Here is a 16304-nt window from a genome sequence, read left to right on the forward strand (position 1 = left end):
GCAAATTACTACGAAATTAGTGTTTTTTCTTCTCTTAGTCCATTATGCATTGTACTAGTTACCGATGAGAAGCCCTTTGGGCGCGAGAGCGGAAAACAAAAAAATAGTACCATAGCGTTAGAAATCTGTGTTAATAATTCAAAGATGTAAAAACTGTGAAAAGGATGAAAGGTTGGGGGACAGAGTGTGCGTGTGTGTGCGTGGAAGGGGTGGGCTCAATAGAGAGGTGACCCCTCAGATAAACTGCTTGTTTCGAAGCCGCATACTAAGTTTTGAGATCCCTGTGTCTCCGCTGAACAAAAAGTGAGTGATCCTGGTCAAAGCATTTGCTCTTGTATTCTGATTTTCATATCTGGCAAATCATTCTGTTACGTGTTGTATTAAAACATGAAATGGAGCGTTATGTTGCCCTGGAAGTGCTTAGAGGCGATTTATTTTTGGGAGGTGTGCTATGCGCTCGCGTGTAATTTGGGAACACGAAGTCAGGCACGTTGTTATCTTGAACAAACGGTAAAATAATATTTTGCCAAAGATTTTGACTCTTGAAAAAAAACTTCCCAAGAGTTGGGAAATAGTTCAGGAAGCATTACATCATGGCATGGGCAAGGGGAGCTCTCAACCTAGAAAGGGTTAACTCCCCGGCAGAGAGTTGATGCAGTGGGAGACAGCAGCCGGAGGACCGGCTTGGGGGCGGTGGTTGTCAAAGGGCTCAGATATCACAGCCCTGTCTGCGGGGATGGTCCCTGCTAGACTATGACGTCAGCCCCAGCCCAGCGGTGATGCTGCTGATAGTAAGGGATGCGAGGGGGAGGGTCCCGCCGGCTGGACGTTCATTAGCTCAGCTCAGGAGAGGGCCAGCAGATGCTGCCGAGTGCTACATGGGACCAAACCTGTGCCGAGCTGAGATCCGCAGCTGTGAAGGCGCGCAGGGGCAACAGCACAGGACGCTGGATGTGCCCCCTTCCCCGCTCTGTGGCATCTCTCCCTCTTCGAGGCTGTTGATGGTTTGAGTGAGGGGTGTGTGTTTTTTCACCCTGTTGCTGGAATCTCTCTCTCTCTCTGAAAATGACCATGACTCTTCTGGGCTCTGAACATTCTCTGCTGATCAGGAACAAGTTCAGATCAGGTAGGGCTCGAACCCAGGAGCTGGGCCGTTTTTTAAGCAACCCTTTACCTATTAACTGCGTGGACTCCCCGCCTGTAAGTAGTCAAAGTAACTTTCTGTGGAATAATCACTGTTCGTGTGAACTTGACCTATGATTGAAGTGTTCCTGTTGCATGCTAACCGGTCCCATTAAAAACTACAACTCCCACATCCCCCTGGTCTGTCCATCAGCTGAGGTCTGCGTGGGAACTCTTACTTGCCTGGCCGTATCCTTGTAGTTTCAGCGACTGCGGGTGAGATGCGCTTCCCCTCAGATGTGGAAGCCAGATGTTCCATGGGGGTTGACATCTGGAACTTGGCTGTGGATTCCGGCATGTTCCCACTCCTTGCGTTTGCACTGACAACAACTTAAGCGCAATTATTCAAATTAAAGTGGTGCGCCCCGTCATTTCCCACTCATCAGCGAAAGGGATATTTCTGAGGATGGCTCCCATTTCCAACAGGCTCACATCCGCAGCCCGTGAAGACGTGCTTGCGAAGCCCCAATATGTGCACAGACAACACAGTCCTCTTTTATCTGCATTCTGGCTTTTTTGTTTTTATTTTCCAGGTGGTAGGTGCTGGACTAAAAGCGACAGCATGCAAAAGAAAGCGAGGGGTGTGATGTGTTTCTGACAGAGTCTTAATGTATGAGTAGAAAGTCGGATGCGCACGCTGTGATTGATGTAAATGCCCATTTTCCCATAGTGCTTGGTGCAAACATTTCTACTGCTTCAAAGCTCTCTAACTCTGGTCAGAATCAAGGACTGATGTGCAGAGAGAAGCTGTGTTGTCTTCAAAGTCACATAATATGATATTAGTGTAGTTTCCTATTGTAAGATTAGTGTAGAGTGTTGCTGTAACATTGTAGATAGTTACTGTACTATTAACGTAGTGTAAGTGCTTCTGTAATATCAGTGTGGTGTAAGTGTTACTGTAATGTTAGTGTAGCGGGTATCAGAGCCCGAGACACCCGGATCACGACTCCAGTCAATGCAAAGTAAAGTGCGCCATGGTCTTTAAACGTTTTTAGATGATACACTCATGTGGATGTATTTTCTAAGTTTTACGACGGATACCTCACGCAGTCTCAGACCCCGGGGCTCTTTTTCGTACTGCATTTGGTACTTGATGTTTGTGGTTTATGAAGGGGTAGTGGGCTTGAGGGATAGCAAGAACATCAGAACATCTTACAATACCAGAAAGAATTAGGGACCATATAACGCAAATTCAGTGCTTAATTCGTTCTAAGCAGTTTTGCGCTGGGGCTGAGCAATTTTGCAGTCAGAACTGCATCACATGTCACTGCAAAAACAACCGACGAGAGATTAATCGAAATTCTGTCCTAGTCGGTCAGTGCAAATGTCAGTTCACGTCAGATGTAAAGTTGTCAGGCACTGGTACACAATTGGCCACCACACCCGCTGGTGCCCCTTACTCGATCAGGCCCAGGACTGTATTTAATGCTTTCCCCTGATACGAGTAACCTTAGGGTTGTGTTTGCCGGAGATCTGTACACTCAGATTTTATATTCAGGGTAAAGACAGGAGGAAGGCTAGTCGTCTAGCCATTCCAATAATTGGGAAAGCAATTGCCACTGCCGAGACACCCCCGAGAAGGAAGCTCGGGGGGGGGCGTCTGAAATGTCAGCTCCTCAAAGGATGAGTAGGAGGTGTTTATATATACATATATATATATACATATTAAATACTATGATTGTATTTTCAACTTTCATTTACCTCCTTCGTAGGGAATAACCCTTACTTGAGACCAACGGACAAACTCAAGAGGCTAATATTCTGCTGCAATACCCCTAACCTACCTCCTTGCACTTAAGCTATTTTCAAAGTAGAGGTGCTAATATCTCGATTTTAAACAGGCAACATGATATGCTTCTGCTACAACACCCCACTAGCGCTGCGAGGCCGAGCCGTTGGTACTCCCTCCGTTCAAGCTCGGTAGCTTCTTAGGGTATTTCCATCAACTGACGTGTTTACCCTCCCCCACCCCCCAAATACACAACCGGGGGCTCGACTATCTGTGATGTGCGTAAATACCCCTGTTGCCAGCCTCGCCATGTTACTCCAACGTCTTACATTGGTGGCTGCTTTGTAGGGGTGTCATTGTAGTAACCATAATCAGTGCAAAAGGTGCATGGTACCGGAGCCCTGATGTAAGGGGACCACTTCATCCAAATCATAGCTTTTACTATTCATTCCGAGCGCATTGTGGAGCTTTCCCAGGGTATGATGGCCTGTGGTACCCTGGGTACGCCACTGGCGCGTGCATTCAAGCTTCCCCTCATCATAGAAGGTATTTACAGTGCAGTGGCCACGCGAGAGCTGCAGAGCAACACTGCCACCTCTCTGACGAGCGCCTCGGCCTCGCTCCCTGCCTTCCAGCCTGCGTGTTTATTGTTCGGAGCTCAGTCCCGCTATTTTCCGCTTTCAGCACTTTCATCGCGCGGTTCATTTTAGGAACCCAAAACATATTTTTCAAGTGATTCTGCGACGAGAGCAAACTTTATGGGCAGAGGATCCATAAATCAGCCTGACTCTCCAGGACTTCCAGGCCAGTAGATTTATGGCACGCGCTTCCCTCCGCTCCATTTCCCACCAGTTAAGTAGCATTCCTAGCAAGTTGGGCGCTGAAATACTTGAAATATAGTTCAATCTTATTTTTTGCAGCCCCTAGTCCCAGTACCGGAGCCGAGCCCCTCCCGTCGCTTCCCATGTTGACGCTGCGCTGTTCTGACACTGATGGGTCCCATGTGATCCGGCTCAACGTCCTGGGGAGGGCAGAGGGCGCATCCCAACGTCTCCTGTAATTAGAGGGGCGTCTGCCGTACCAAGATTGTCTGATTCACAAGGTGAGCAGCATTCACACCCCCTGGGCAGAGATGAGTAAGAAAGTACTGGTGACGTCCGAGGGTTGGTACTGCCGACGAATTCAATCAGGGAAGCTCGTTATTGACACAAGTGCACAAGAGCACGGAATTATCATTCATATTGTTGACAGGCGTCAAATACTGCCTGAAGATAATTTGACAGCTTTGGCTCCCCGCACCTTTCTTACTGGTTTATTACTAGAGCTTGAAATAGTCTGTTCCGAGACGGAGCCCACAGCAGTCCAATATCCGCTGTTACAGACTGAATTTGAGGTGCCTGATTGCCCGGCCCACTCCCGACATTCCAAGCGATGCAGCAATGGAGACTGACCGTCCCTCGCAACACAATTAGGACTGCAGCTACCAGACAACGACAAAAACAGTCAAAATATAGCCATTTACCCACACTTGACAGGTGGCAGCCTCAGATCGTACTGAAGCGTTCAGTTAGGCGCTCTGGTACTTTTCATGCAGATTTCTTCTGCTGTCCTATGTCAGTTGTTATTTTGTATTTATTTTTGCATTGCGGGGCTTAAGTGCTGGATAATACATAGGAACTTCAAAACTACACAAACAACAGTGCAAACAAAAGAAACAGTAATGGAGGAACTATTAACTCAGGACATGGGGCATTGTGATATCTGTGGATGGTTTGTGATATAATGAAGGATTAAAATGGCATTTCAGAGGTGTATTGGATTACATGACGACTACTATAAAAAGCCTGATTGTAAAGATGTAGCTCTGTGGTACTCCCTTACCAAAGGGTGGCTATGTTACTGCGCAATGAGTAACCTGGGTACCTAAGGCACTCTGCACACGTCTTTTGGAAAAAGAGGCCCCTGCAAAAGGATTAGCAGACAGGTCTGTACAATGAGATGAGTCCTGTTAGTTTATCGCGATTGACACGCTCAATAACTTAATATAGAAAATGCATCCTAACATTGTTCAATCACTAGTAGTTCTCGTGCTAATTGTTATTACTATTTGTGCTATTATTGTTGTCACGTTTTGTGCTACTTTCCCAAACGGTGTCCCGTGAGGCCTGTTCCCATGTCACTGCATTAAAGACAGCCCCAGCAATGAAGTCACATTGTTGCACCGATCACGCCCACAACCAGCAGGAAAAACATGTCACAGTGACTGCTGCCCCTGCAGGTATAAAGCAAAATGTCTGCAGCAAAAATACCTTCCTCACTAATCCTTACCTGGAACCAAACAAAAAAAACAGAAGATTACATACTTGAGCTTCATCATAGAACACTAAATTGCCCATTTAAACATACCGAGTGCCTAAATCAGAGAGAGTTTCAGTGTAACGAACTTAGAAACATTTACATGCAATGACTCCAAATAGCAGTAATTTACATAGTTAATAATTATCTTAAAAATCTCGGTTGGCTCCAGTCCTCGTGGGCCATTTAAAAAAAACCAGTTTTGTAGTCGTAAGCGCAGATGCTTTTAATTACAGAAGAAAAGTCAAAAGTCAGTTTCCACTGCAAACTAACTTGCTACCACTATCTGTAGAAAATATACAGGGAGTTTACACGGTGTTGTGTTTTTCATTACTGCTGAAGCAATTATATTACGGTTTGATGCCCTTTTAAAAACAGGGGTGTACCAAAAGCTTCAAAAGTGCTGAGGCTCGTCGTACCAATTTTTTTATATCAACAAATACCCCTTCAGTTTTCCCTGTAACATAGTGGATGTTGCCACAGCTGCCTTTCAGACTGACTACGTTGCTGCTGCATCTGCTGTGCTTTGTCGGTGTAGGTCACTTGCTTTGAACGAAGACGCCAAAGTAGTGTGTTTTGTCAAAAGTGAATCACAAGTTCAAAGAACATTCATTTTTTCAGTTTATGAGTGAGTCATCTTTAACTAATCTCTGTAGTTATACGCACATAGCGCCCAATACATACAAGCTTTTATGGATACGGTAAGTTTTATTATATGAGTACATGCCTTTGTGAATGGGCCTGGAAACATCCAGCACCCTACTACTAAAAGTTCAACAAGGGTACAGCCCTTTCCATTTGGCCAGTTGTATATGTCTATTCCCTGTCAACTCCCATTTAGAAGTTCTGTGGTTAATTCACAGAAGTATGTTGGAGCAGGGCTGGCTTTAGAGCCGGGGTCACCCAGCGAGTCAATCTTTTTTGCCCCCTCACCCTCAATAAACTCTTTCTCAGATTCCCTCACTATCACCCGGCAAAAGTGACCCTCATCTCTCCATGCCCATCCCTCACATACATGTCATTTGCTCTAAAGCGCTGGTAAAGGCTGGCTTTAGTAATCCACTCAGCTAGCCACAAAAAAAAAAACAGATATTTTCTTTGCAGCTGCATATTAACCATCTGCGCTACTTTATGACAAGTCAAAACTGCCCTTAGACAAAACTCCAGATGTCTCTCTCTAGCAGGAACATTAATCACAAGAGTTATATTGACATCTTTATTGCTACCTGAAAGCTGGATGCGAGAAACCCTGCAGCAGGTGCTTTAAAATCATAAGTTTTTGCAAATCGCAGCATCACCCAACCCCAAGATTAGTGTCCCCCTCCCTCTGGGTCAGTGCCCAGTGCGGTTGCACCAGATGCACTGCCCTAAAGCCGGCCCTGTATTGGAGTCTGTAAAAGAGAAGTGCAGGAGTACTACTTTGCATACTCTAAAACACATTTGTGTATAGGCCACTATATGTACGAGGCAAGTTTGGCTGGAGCGTGATATGGGGCCTGCAAGACCTGTGATGGGGAAGGAATCTACGCAGCTCATCAGTGTGAAATGTATGTATTCTTAACAAGTTCCATGTTATAACTGCAGTCAAGCGTGGTTATGATAATCGAGGGAACATACTGGTTGAATGGGTAGTAGCAAACCAAAGGAAACATTGGGGGCTCAAGCGTATCTGAATTTAACCTGTTTTTGTTGTTTAAGATTACATTCTATAGAAAAAGTAACATTTTTATATTTAAAATTATGAAAGGCGGGGTGAATTTAAATTACACAAATTACCTGCAACACCGAGAGGTAATTATGATTGGCGTTTTAAGATGATCCCGTGCGATATCAGCTGTGACATCTTTGTGATGCATGCAATATTGATATTTTTCCAATGTGTGCATCAAAATCTCAGATACTTGAAACAGTGATGTATGGAAGACCGACAGTGAAAGGCTTACTCCAAAAATAATTTGTTAATGCGTGATTAAGGCTCCAGTATTTTTCTTCAAAACGCATTGCTCTTGACAAAGAGTTTGGAACTGGTGAGCGGGTGTTGTGACTAATCTGGTGAGTGGATGACTAAAAGGGTGTAAATGTGGGTGCCTGAGTAAGTGAAGGAAGAATGTAATTGAGAAAGGGACTTGGAAAATGAATGCTATACTTTGGACAAAACAATGGAAAAACAACAAATAATTCAATAAGGCATTTAAACATTTTACGTGAAAATAAACTTCAGTCTAGAATTCTATGCTTCTTTGCATTATGGAATTACCTACATAATTGTTTCTTTAACCATCGTACATATTCCACTTGTTCCAGTCCTAGGAAATCAAGGCCGTACAGTTAACTCATGCTAGGAAGAGTTATTCATCCAATCCAAACAAGACCCCAAAGCATTTTCCTAGCAGAATGCCAAAGAAATGTTGTATATGAGGCCGCTTCTGCTGAATATCTGATGACGGCCTGCATGACAGTCTCTGAAAGGGGACACAGAAGTGTTGTTAATGTTACTAGTTGACAGTTGTTTAATCTAAAGCACTTGGGAATTAAAGTGGTTTGTCTGTTGTCAGCTCGACAAAAGTAGAAAGCTACAGCCAGAAAATTCTGATTTCGGAACCTTGGACTCTCTTCTAATCCAACAATTTAACAACAAGACCATGAATCCTCAAGCTTTTGTCCCCAGAAGCCCCTTGCCCTTTTTTAATATACCCAGTTTTGCAGTGTTGGTATCCATACTCCCTCCATTTTTAACATGACTAAGTTTTTTTATTAATTAACATTGGTTGATCTGCTTGCCCTCAGTGGCCACTGCTAGCCTTTGTGCTGAAACCACTAGGGTCCTATTATCCCCTGGCTTTGAGAATCCCTCTACTCAATTTTACCATAGCCCATCCTGTCAAGGGTTCAACAATCCTCCCTGAAAGTATTTCCACAATAATGTCATCACCAATTAAATGCCACTTGTACCCCAAATCCCTGTAAAAACTAGATATTACGGTAAGGACTAGATTAAAAAAAGCCAGTAGATGTATTATGGCATTAGCAATTGAAATTATCAATTAGCTCATTTGGCTGAAATAGAAAAGTGGCCAAAAAGTAACCACAGCGAGATATGAGTGTTAATACAACCTACTTCTTGGTGCCAAGGTCCTGTCACTTTGGGGTCACCTTAGGATGGAGTTGGATGGCAACCTTGCCGCAGCACTAATATAACTGGATTTGCCAGCTTCCTTAACACTTCTAGCCATCTCTTCCTTACCCAGTGACTCTGAAAGTGTGGGATTAAGCACCTGGTTCCTTATGATTTTGCATGATTTATATAAATATCTCCTACTGAGTTTCTAATATACTACCTATTATTATTGTTGCATGTGTGTGTGTGGTATATGCTTCAGACTGATTCATTCCTAATTAGGTCGCAATTCAAGTCATATCTCAATTGAATGTAATCTGCAAAATAACCGGGACAGAACCATTGTTGTTTGTTCAGTGCCTGTTAATCCTAGTTTTTAGTGATACAGGAGGGCCCCTGTATCAACATCGTACATGGATTTAGATCAGGCAAAGCAGGCGGTATACCAGTGTCAGTAGGGCTAGCTAACTCATGGAACATTTGACCTATTTACCTTGGGAAAGAAACACACATTTGAAAAATCACTCTAGTACTATGCACTTATCGTTCTTTGCCCACAGTGCTCTATGTTCTCCGCACATTGATAAAATATCATACCACCCTGATGACATTTTGTCATCTTCTCCAACCTGATTGACGTGTGTGCCTAGGTCCACCTACATGTCATGGCAGGCTGCTGGACACAGTTTTGGAATGGCTATGCCAGCTGGAATTTGGTACCATAGAAGTTTTGGAAAATCTTGATTGATAAGTATTTCACGAGTTCAGGAAAGTGAGATAACAATTAAACTTTCATTTTTAAGCTCAAAGTGTAGATTTTCCCACTCACTTGGCCATTGTATGGCCACTGTCAGCCGCACAGCCCATCTACCACTGGTGTTACAACACTTAATGAAAACTTGTACAATGGAAGCTACGTCTCAAATCCGTGTATGTTTATACATTGCTGTTTTCCTTGGTTTTTTTTTGAATTACCATTTTAAGCTACATATAAAAAGTATTTAAGTGAAATTGTCTGTGACCCCTCTCGGTAGCTGGCTCCACCACGTCCCTGGGAGACGTTAAAAGTGTTTATTAAACTCAAATGATAGACTCGCTCTCTGGGACTGCCATTTTTAATAATAACAGCTTTTGTGTCACACATTCTGCAACAGCTCTTAGTAGACCAGGTAAGTAACAAGTGATGTCTTTCCCAACCTTAATGGTCCTCTGTAGTTTTCCCTTCTCAGCTGTATGCCCCAAAACTGAGGTCGCAAACCTATGGCTGGACTTAGTGGCATTGTCCAACATTGTGAAGTTACACAACAACAGGTATCACCGCTATCTTTCTCGCTTTTTTGCCATTCTAAAAATACGGCTTGAAAGTAGTCTGTGTCAAACTCCACTCCCCTGCAAGCATGTATGCTTTTTGCAGTGGTTGGAAATGTCAGATTGGGACCTGTTGTATGCCAGTGCACATCACTTATCTCTGTTTGAGATGCATGGATGGGTGGATGGATGAGGGCATGGTGGATGCACACATGGATAGGTTGTCAAGCGGTGGAGTGTAAGAACATTGTTCTCCCTTTGTTATCCTCTGAGTCATTTTCAGCCAAAGAATGTGGGGCCTTGATGAGTTGGAGATTAAAGTTAGCACCGCTCTCCACCAGAAGTGCATCTCACCAGTTTAAGAAAGGTTACCTACATGTAACTATTGAGGTGCCACGACCATTGCAATTGCTCATTGAAGGTGCTCATATTATAGTGTTCCTATGTAGTGCTCTAAGCCACATCTAAGCAGCACACTGGAAGTCAAAAGAGACAAATGAACCATATTTTGTGCTCTGGTTGCTCAATTTGTCTCAGCTGTAAGACAAGCTGACTTTCAAGACTCGGCCTCTCCCTTTTCACAGAGGCGACAAAACTGGGTCTAAACTAGAACAAAACCCTTTGACCCGAAATCATATTTTTGCACGCTTCAGGCTCTGTGCACTAGTGTTTTATGTATGATTAAAGGACGATCTGAACAGTAAAATGCATGAACTATAATGGTAATGTTGCTAACAATTATTTAAAACTATAGATTGTTTTAAACTGCCATGTTCACAGCAGTTGCCAGTTCCATGTGCCAGTCATGGCCAACACACCACAAAATGTTTGTCATGTTAAAAGCAGGATCGTGAAATTGAGACCTGTTCAGGCTAATAATTCTCCTGTCAAAGAAAACCTGCCATTAAATCTCCGAACATTGCTCGCAGTGAAATAAACATGCCATGCACGTACCACCTGCTGACCACACAAGCATAAACACCAAAGTCCGAGCACCGACCCTGATTTCCCTCAAACTTGCCATTGGCTTGTTTCAGTATTGATTTTCGTTAAACAGATTTTCTGTCGGGGTCACATGAGTAAAGACTCCAAATATCCCTCACTCACTGGACTAGACAGGCTTCCGCCTAGTGGTAAAATGCCAAAGTGGCAGAATGGCAGGTACAGGCCTGGTTAATACTCCCCTTGACAGAAATGGGTACATGGATACACAGCCAGAAGGAACTTTATTAAATCTGTGCTGACTAGTTTAAAGGAATGTTTATGTATTTCCTAGCATGCGGATTAAAAGTTTAAGGGTCATATAGTTCACACACAAATTTGCTGTAATCGATATGTATGCCAATGTGAATTTCAGTCTGCCTGCTGGAGGGCCTGCTGGCTTTGTGGGCCACTGAGAGATCCTCTTGAGAGTGGTGGGTGGCTTTCATGTATGGCTTGCTCTAGGGCCCATTTGCAGATGCTCATTTGTTGCACGTGCGTTGTGAAGGGCAGACCCGGCTGCGCAGTTCACCATGGGTCAGGATAGTAAACCCACAGGATTTGCATGAGCAATGCTGGACTGGCCTTTCTCACACAATTAGGAATGTCCTTTTCTAATGTTATCTGAGGGAGCTTTGTGGCCGTGGTAAACCAATATTTTGCCCCCCCTCCCCGTTACAAGCAACTTTGCATTTTATTGTCTATTTTCTGTAAATTCAAGCTTGTATGATGGTAAACAATATTGAAATGTCCTTAACTTTCACACAAAAACATCAGAAATATGTTTTGCTGGCTGTCCAAAAATTCTTAAATTGACCCAGAGTCAGAGGCAGGAAGAGAGAAGGAGAGAGATTCTGACAGAAAAATCAAGATCGTGAGAGTGAGAGAACCTGAAAAAGGTCACTCTACCAGAGGTCTTCTTAAAAGATGGGGGCCTTGGGCAATTGCTCACTTTGCCCATGCCTTAAAACGCCTCTGTCCTGCTCAGGGGTGTGGCAAACATTATTGAAGGACGTGCAGTGCCACTGACAACCATGGCTATATGGATTCCACAGCACCTTAATTATAGCTGTAAAGTAATACCCAATTGGAAGCTGTTGGTATGGGGGGGTTCCTAGCATACAACAACACATGGCACCTTGTTATCCCACCAGTTCTGCCTGCAACTTGAGCTGCCAGCAGGACAGTTGTGCATCATGGTCATTCCAATCCTTTTGGTTAGGGCATCAGACTTCCAGCCAGTGAAGAGGGCCTGGGTGGAACATTGCTCTGACTGAGGTGAAATCGGCAAGGGTGGAGGGGAGGGGTTTGAAAGCAGGACAGTTTCACTAACGGGCCATGAAACCATGCTGATTTCACTGTGGCAGATGCACTGACATTCCCATGGTGCACATGCACTACAGAATGCAAAGCTGGCTCAGTACTTTAGCACAGTGCAGGGGTTTCAGCATATGTGACTGCCCTCTGCAGCACATCAAGCCACAGCTGCAGTGCACAGCATGGTGAGCTGGCCTAGTGGGAGGCAGATGGCCCTTTCGAACTTCAGTTTCTGCTCCAGAAGCCAGTGTGGTGCAGCGGGAGCTGCAGTTACCAAAAGCCTTTGCCGTGGGAATTGGAATTGGACTGCTGGTAATTGGGAGAGGAACGTTCCGGGTTTACTGGCAATGGGGAATTACACCCTGGAGACAAGGGATGATCCTTGCTGTGTTGCTTTATAGACTGAGGTGTTATGGATACTGACCTTGCTAAAGTGCTCGACATACGGGACCACTGTGAAAACTGCCCTGGCCAATGTGCTTTAGCTATTCATTCTTTGTGAAAGGTGTCCTGATGTTTCGCATTTTAGGCTTATATGTCTAAGGTGTGCAACATGATGGGGCACGGTAGAAACTGGTATGATTCATTAAATACTTCAGCAAGGGTACGACCCATTTATTTTGCTTTACAAACTGAATTAATATCCGTACTAACTGGAGCCTGACACATTATATGGCACCTGACTTGGCTATGATGCTTTGCAAACGTGGGTAATTGATTAACGGTATTTTATATGGCTCATCTAAAAATACAATGAAACAATCTCCTGCGTAAGGGGGAAAGAAGAAAGGAAATTTTGCCGGTGATGTAAGCATATAAAAGTAGGATAGATTAAATACTTAAAATACACGTGAATCTAAATGTGGAAACTGGCCTGGTTAAGGTAGTTTATATACATTGGTAATGTGGAAACTGGCTTGGTTACAATCCTTTAAATACTTGAGGGATATTGACATGGAGTGACTATAGTGCATTACATACTGGAAAACTATGAACACTGGCATCATAGATGTATCTTTAGACTGATAGATAATTAACAATTCTGAGGCCTTCTGTGCAAGATCAGTAGTCTAACGTTAAGAAGTAACCTGCACCATTCTCCGAAGTCGCCGTGGCCTCCCTGGCACAATAACCAGGCCTGGTCTATTTGAACCTCAGTGAACACCCTTGTCAGTGCTTAATTTGAGTAGGTGGTTGCAGGTGGGTCTCACAAGCATTTTTTCCTTCATCAGACTTTGACACAGAACAAGAGAGGACAAACACACGAGGGTGAAAGGAAGAGAAATTAAATATTAACAAACGTGCAAAGGGAGAAAATGAGCCTGCAAGAGTGAGATAAAGGGATAGGGAGGTTCTAGTGATGGATTAAAGAGGCATAACGTGGAATCAAGGCTACGTAGTCTTGACATTGGGCACGCTGATATTCAGTAGGACCGGCTACAGGCTTCTGAGCAAAAGGTTGGGGCCGGGCAGTTATTTTACAAATTAAGCACAGGACTTTGGAAAGCATGTACATTAAAGAAAAAACTGCCTTATTTGATCAACACCCACCCCTTTGGAGGCTGGAAGAAATACGTGTCTGCTCTGCATCAAGGTACATACTTATGACCTCACTTGAGTCATACTTGCACCACACAACCTAGTGCATGTGCGACACAACTCAAAAATGTGATTTATGAAGCCACGAAAGTCACCTTGCATGGCCCCGAGTGGCTTCATAAATATTGAGTAAAGCAGTTCAGCTCAAATTGCTGCATTGCCTTACAGTTCATCAGGGAGGCATTCCATGGATGTTTGTGTGGGTGTCACCATGCAACGACCATGAATTTTGACATATTCCCAGATTTACCAGAAGTGCTAGACCTGGGAATGTGCCAAAAACCTACACCTCCCTAGGGAGGCGTAACAAGGAGAAATATCTTTATTTCTCCTTGTCTTTTCCTCTTTCTATGTGTGCTGCATCCTGCAGCACACATAGAAAGAGGAACAAGCCTGAGGGGAATGTTTTTGTGCGGGAAGGTGTCCCTTCCTGCACGAAAACAATCCTACACGCAATGTAAGCACCATAGTGCAAGGGTGCCTGTATTTTCACTCGGCAGCTCATTGTGCGTCTGCACTGGGTAAAGGACAGGAATGTGACATACTGGGATAAATAAAGCACATTCCTGCCCTTTCCCTGTGACTTGCTGCACTGTGCTGCGCCATTTGGCGATAACTTTGTCCCCAAGTATTTTGTCTTGGGCACACACTATCTTAATGGCATATAATTCGCTGCAATAGAGAAATATTGTTTCTGTGTTCCTTGGCAGATGCTACAGTTTGTAAGTATTTCATTAGTGCCTTCTCAAAATTGCAGTAAATAATAATTGCAAAATTGAGCTGTCAAATGTATCATTTGTCCCATATTTTCCAAATGTTTCTTTCATTTTTCGTCATATTTTAGGGTTTTGATCAAATAATTTTCTATACTTCCTTTGACTTCCCAGAGTAGCCTTGACATATGAGTACTTACGCATGCAGAGTTTGTCTATAACGTTTTCCCTACCAATTTCTCTTGCTAGCTTTATTTCAACAGAATGTTTCTCATCTTTCTCATGTAATTAGTGGAAATAAACATGCACAGCTTATAAAATGTGTTTATACCACTGTATTTCAATTAGGTAACATAGGCATGTACTTAGATAACCACATGTACCATGCTGCATATGACTATGGTGTTATCAATTGCTAGAAATGGGGTTTCTGGTCAGCTAGGGAATGCACCTGAGCCAGGTGGAACCTACCACTCTAGTGAGGGCAAGAAGGCTACACATCAAAGTTAACCTGCACCCCCCCCTTTAGAAGCTTGGCACAGAGCAGTCAGATTTATCACCAGAGGCAATGTGTAAAGCGTTTGTTCAACACTCACACCAGTAACACAATGGATACCCCACAAAAGAGACTCCACACAATATTATATAAAAATAGGCTTGTATATGACATATATTTCTCAAGACCAAAAGGACATGAGTCATAAGTACTGAAATAGAATTTGTTATCTTGGACTTTAGGAGAGTCCAAAATTACATGAATTAGAACTACTGAATATAACATTCCAACAATGACACAGTAATCAGGATGCTGAAAATGACAGACACCATATCATTAGTAATTCTCTGGAACATGAAATGCAGAAAAAGGTACATTGGTCACCAAAGTTATGTAACCTGGTTCAGAGATCAGACGCTTGAAACATTAGTTATCACCACAATTGCATGATTTCCTGCAGAACATCAACATTGAATGCCTAGGGGATGAAATGTAGTATATTAGGTAAAAAATAAATAAAAAAGCATGAGCTGTCAGGTAACAACAGAGTACAGCACCCTTGCACTCCTATTAGCAGTATTATGGTAGCTTTAGGAGCCTAACTTAAAAATTAATGTATTTAGGATCTCACCACAGACCACAGGAGTGCCACATGCCTACTAGTGGCTGTATGGTAATTTGTTGCCTGTTCCTAGCGAAGGTTCCATGCCACAATTGGGGGCTTCCGATGAGTCTTCAACCCATGATTGCAGATTGACCCAGGCTGATGGGAGATCCAGTGCCCCCTATGATACGTTCCTCAGAGAAAAGGGGATGGGCACAAACACTGCCAAATCCCACTGGGAGACCTCACTGGGTCGCCTGCATGTTCCACAATGAGAAGTAGCTGCCCGCAAAAATGCAGAGCAGCTGCTGAACAACGCAGCTTTCTGAATAATGACCCAACATTGCAGCATGTCCAGGTTCCTCCAGGTCCTTTCAGACCACTATTTAACAACAGAGAAAGAAACTGGGGCCACCCACATGGGAAGGTCTTGCTGGGTCCCCAATGTTGGAAAAATTATGTTGTTTCTTTTCTCCCTACTCTGCCATGCTTCCTTCTTGCTTGCTGAAGAGGGGAATTAAAATTAAATGGTGCGGAAAGTGTCGGTAGTCAGAACGCAGCTCAGCGTGCACAATGCGAGTCACTACGGGGAAAGCTGCTGATTCTTTTAAAGATAGTCCGAAAGCGCTCAACATGCACTTTCAGTACAAACTGAGCAGCGCTCACCATGTGCTAGTTTTTCAGGAAGAAGTGAGAAAAAAAATCTTTCAGATCAGGAATTACAGCTTAAAAATATTTATGGGAACGCCCAATGCTAACCTATAAGAGGAACATCCCTCCTAATAGTGAAAAACAAAATAAGCTGTTTGTCACTACTAGGACAAGCAAAACATAAGAGTACATGTCCTACCTTTTACCTACACACACCCTGCCTATAGGCCCTACTTTAAGGGTGACTTAGG

The 16304-nt window shown here is 43.6% G+C and overlaps 1 protein-coding gene across 6 annotated transcripts in view; it reads left to right on the forward strand.

The window, feature by feature from the left end:
* Positions 1–837: 837 nt before the first annotated feature.
* The window catches only part of MYOCD (myocardin), a 155529-nt gene continuing 140062 nt past the window's right edge, over positions 838–16304 (forward strand). For all 6 annotated transcript variants that reach the window (XM_069200370.1, XM_069200371.1, XM_069200375.1 and 3 more), the window contains exon 1: positions 838–1126. In XM_069200370.1, coding sequence (XP_069056471.1) covers positions 1066–1126 — 61 coding nt within the window. In that variant the 5' untranslated portion in view covers positions 838–1065. The remainder of the gene's footprint in view (positions 1127–16304) is intronic.

The sequence above is a fragment of the Pleurodeles waltl genome, chromosome 7, assembly GCF_031143425.1.
Source record: "Pleurodeles waltl isolate 20211129_DDA chromosome 7, aPleWal1.hap1.20221129, whole genome shotgun sequence".
NCBI lineage: Eukaryota > Metazoa > Chordata > Amphibia > Caudata > Salamandridae > Pleurodeles > Pleurodeles waltl.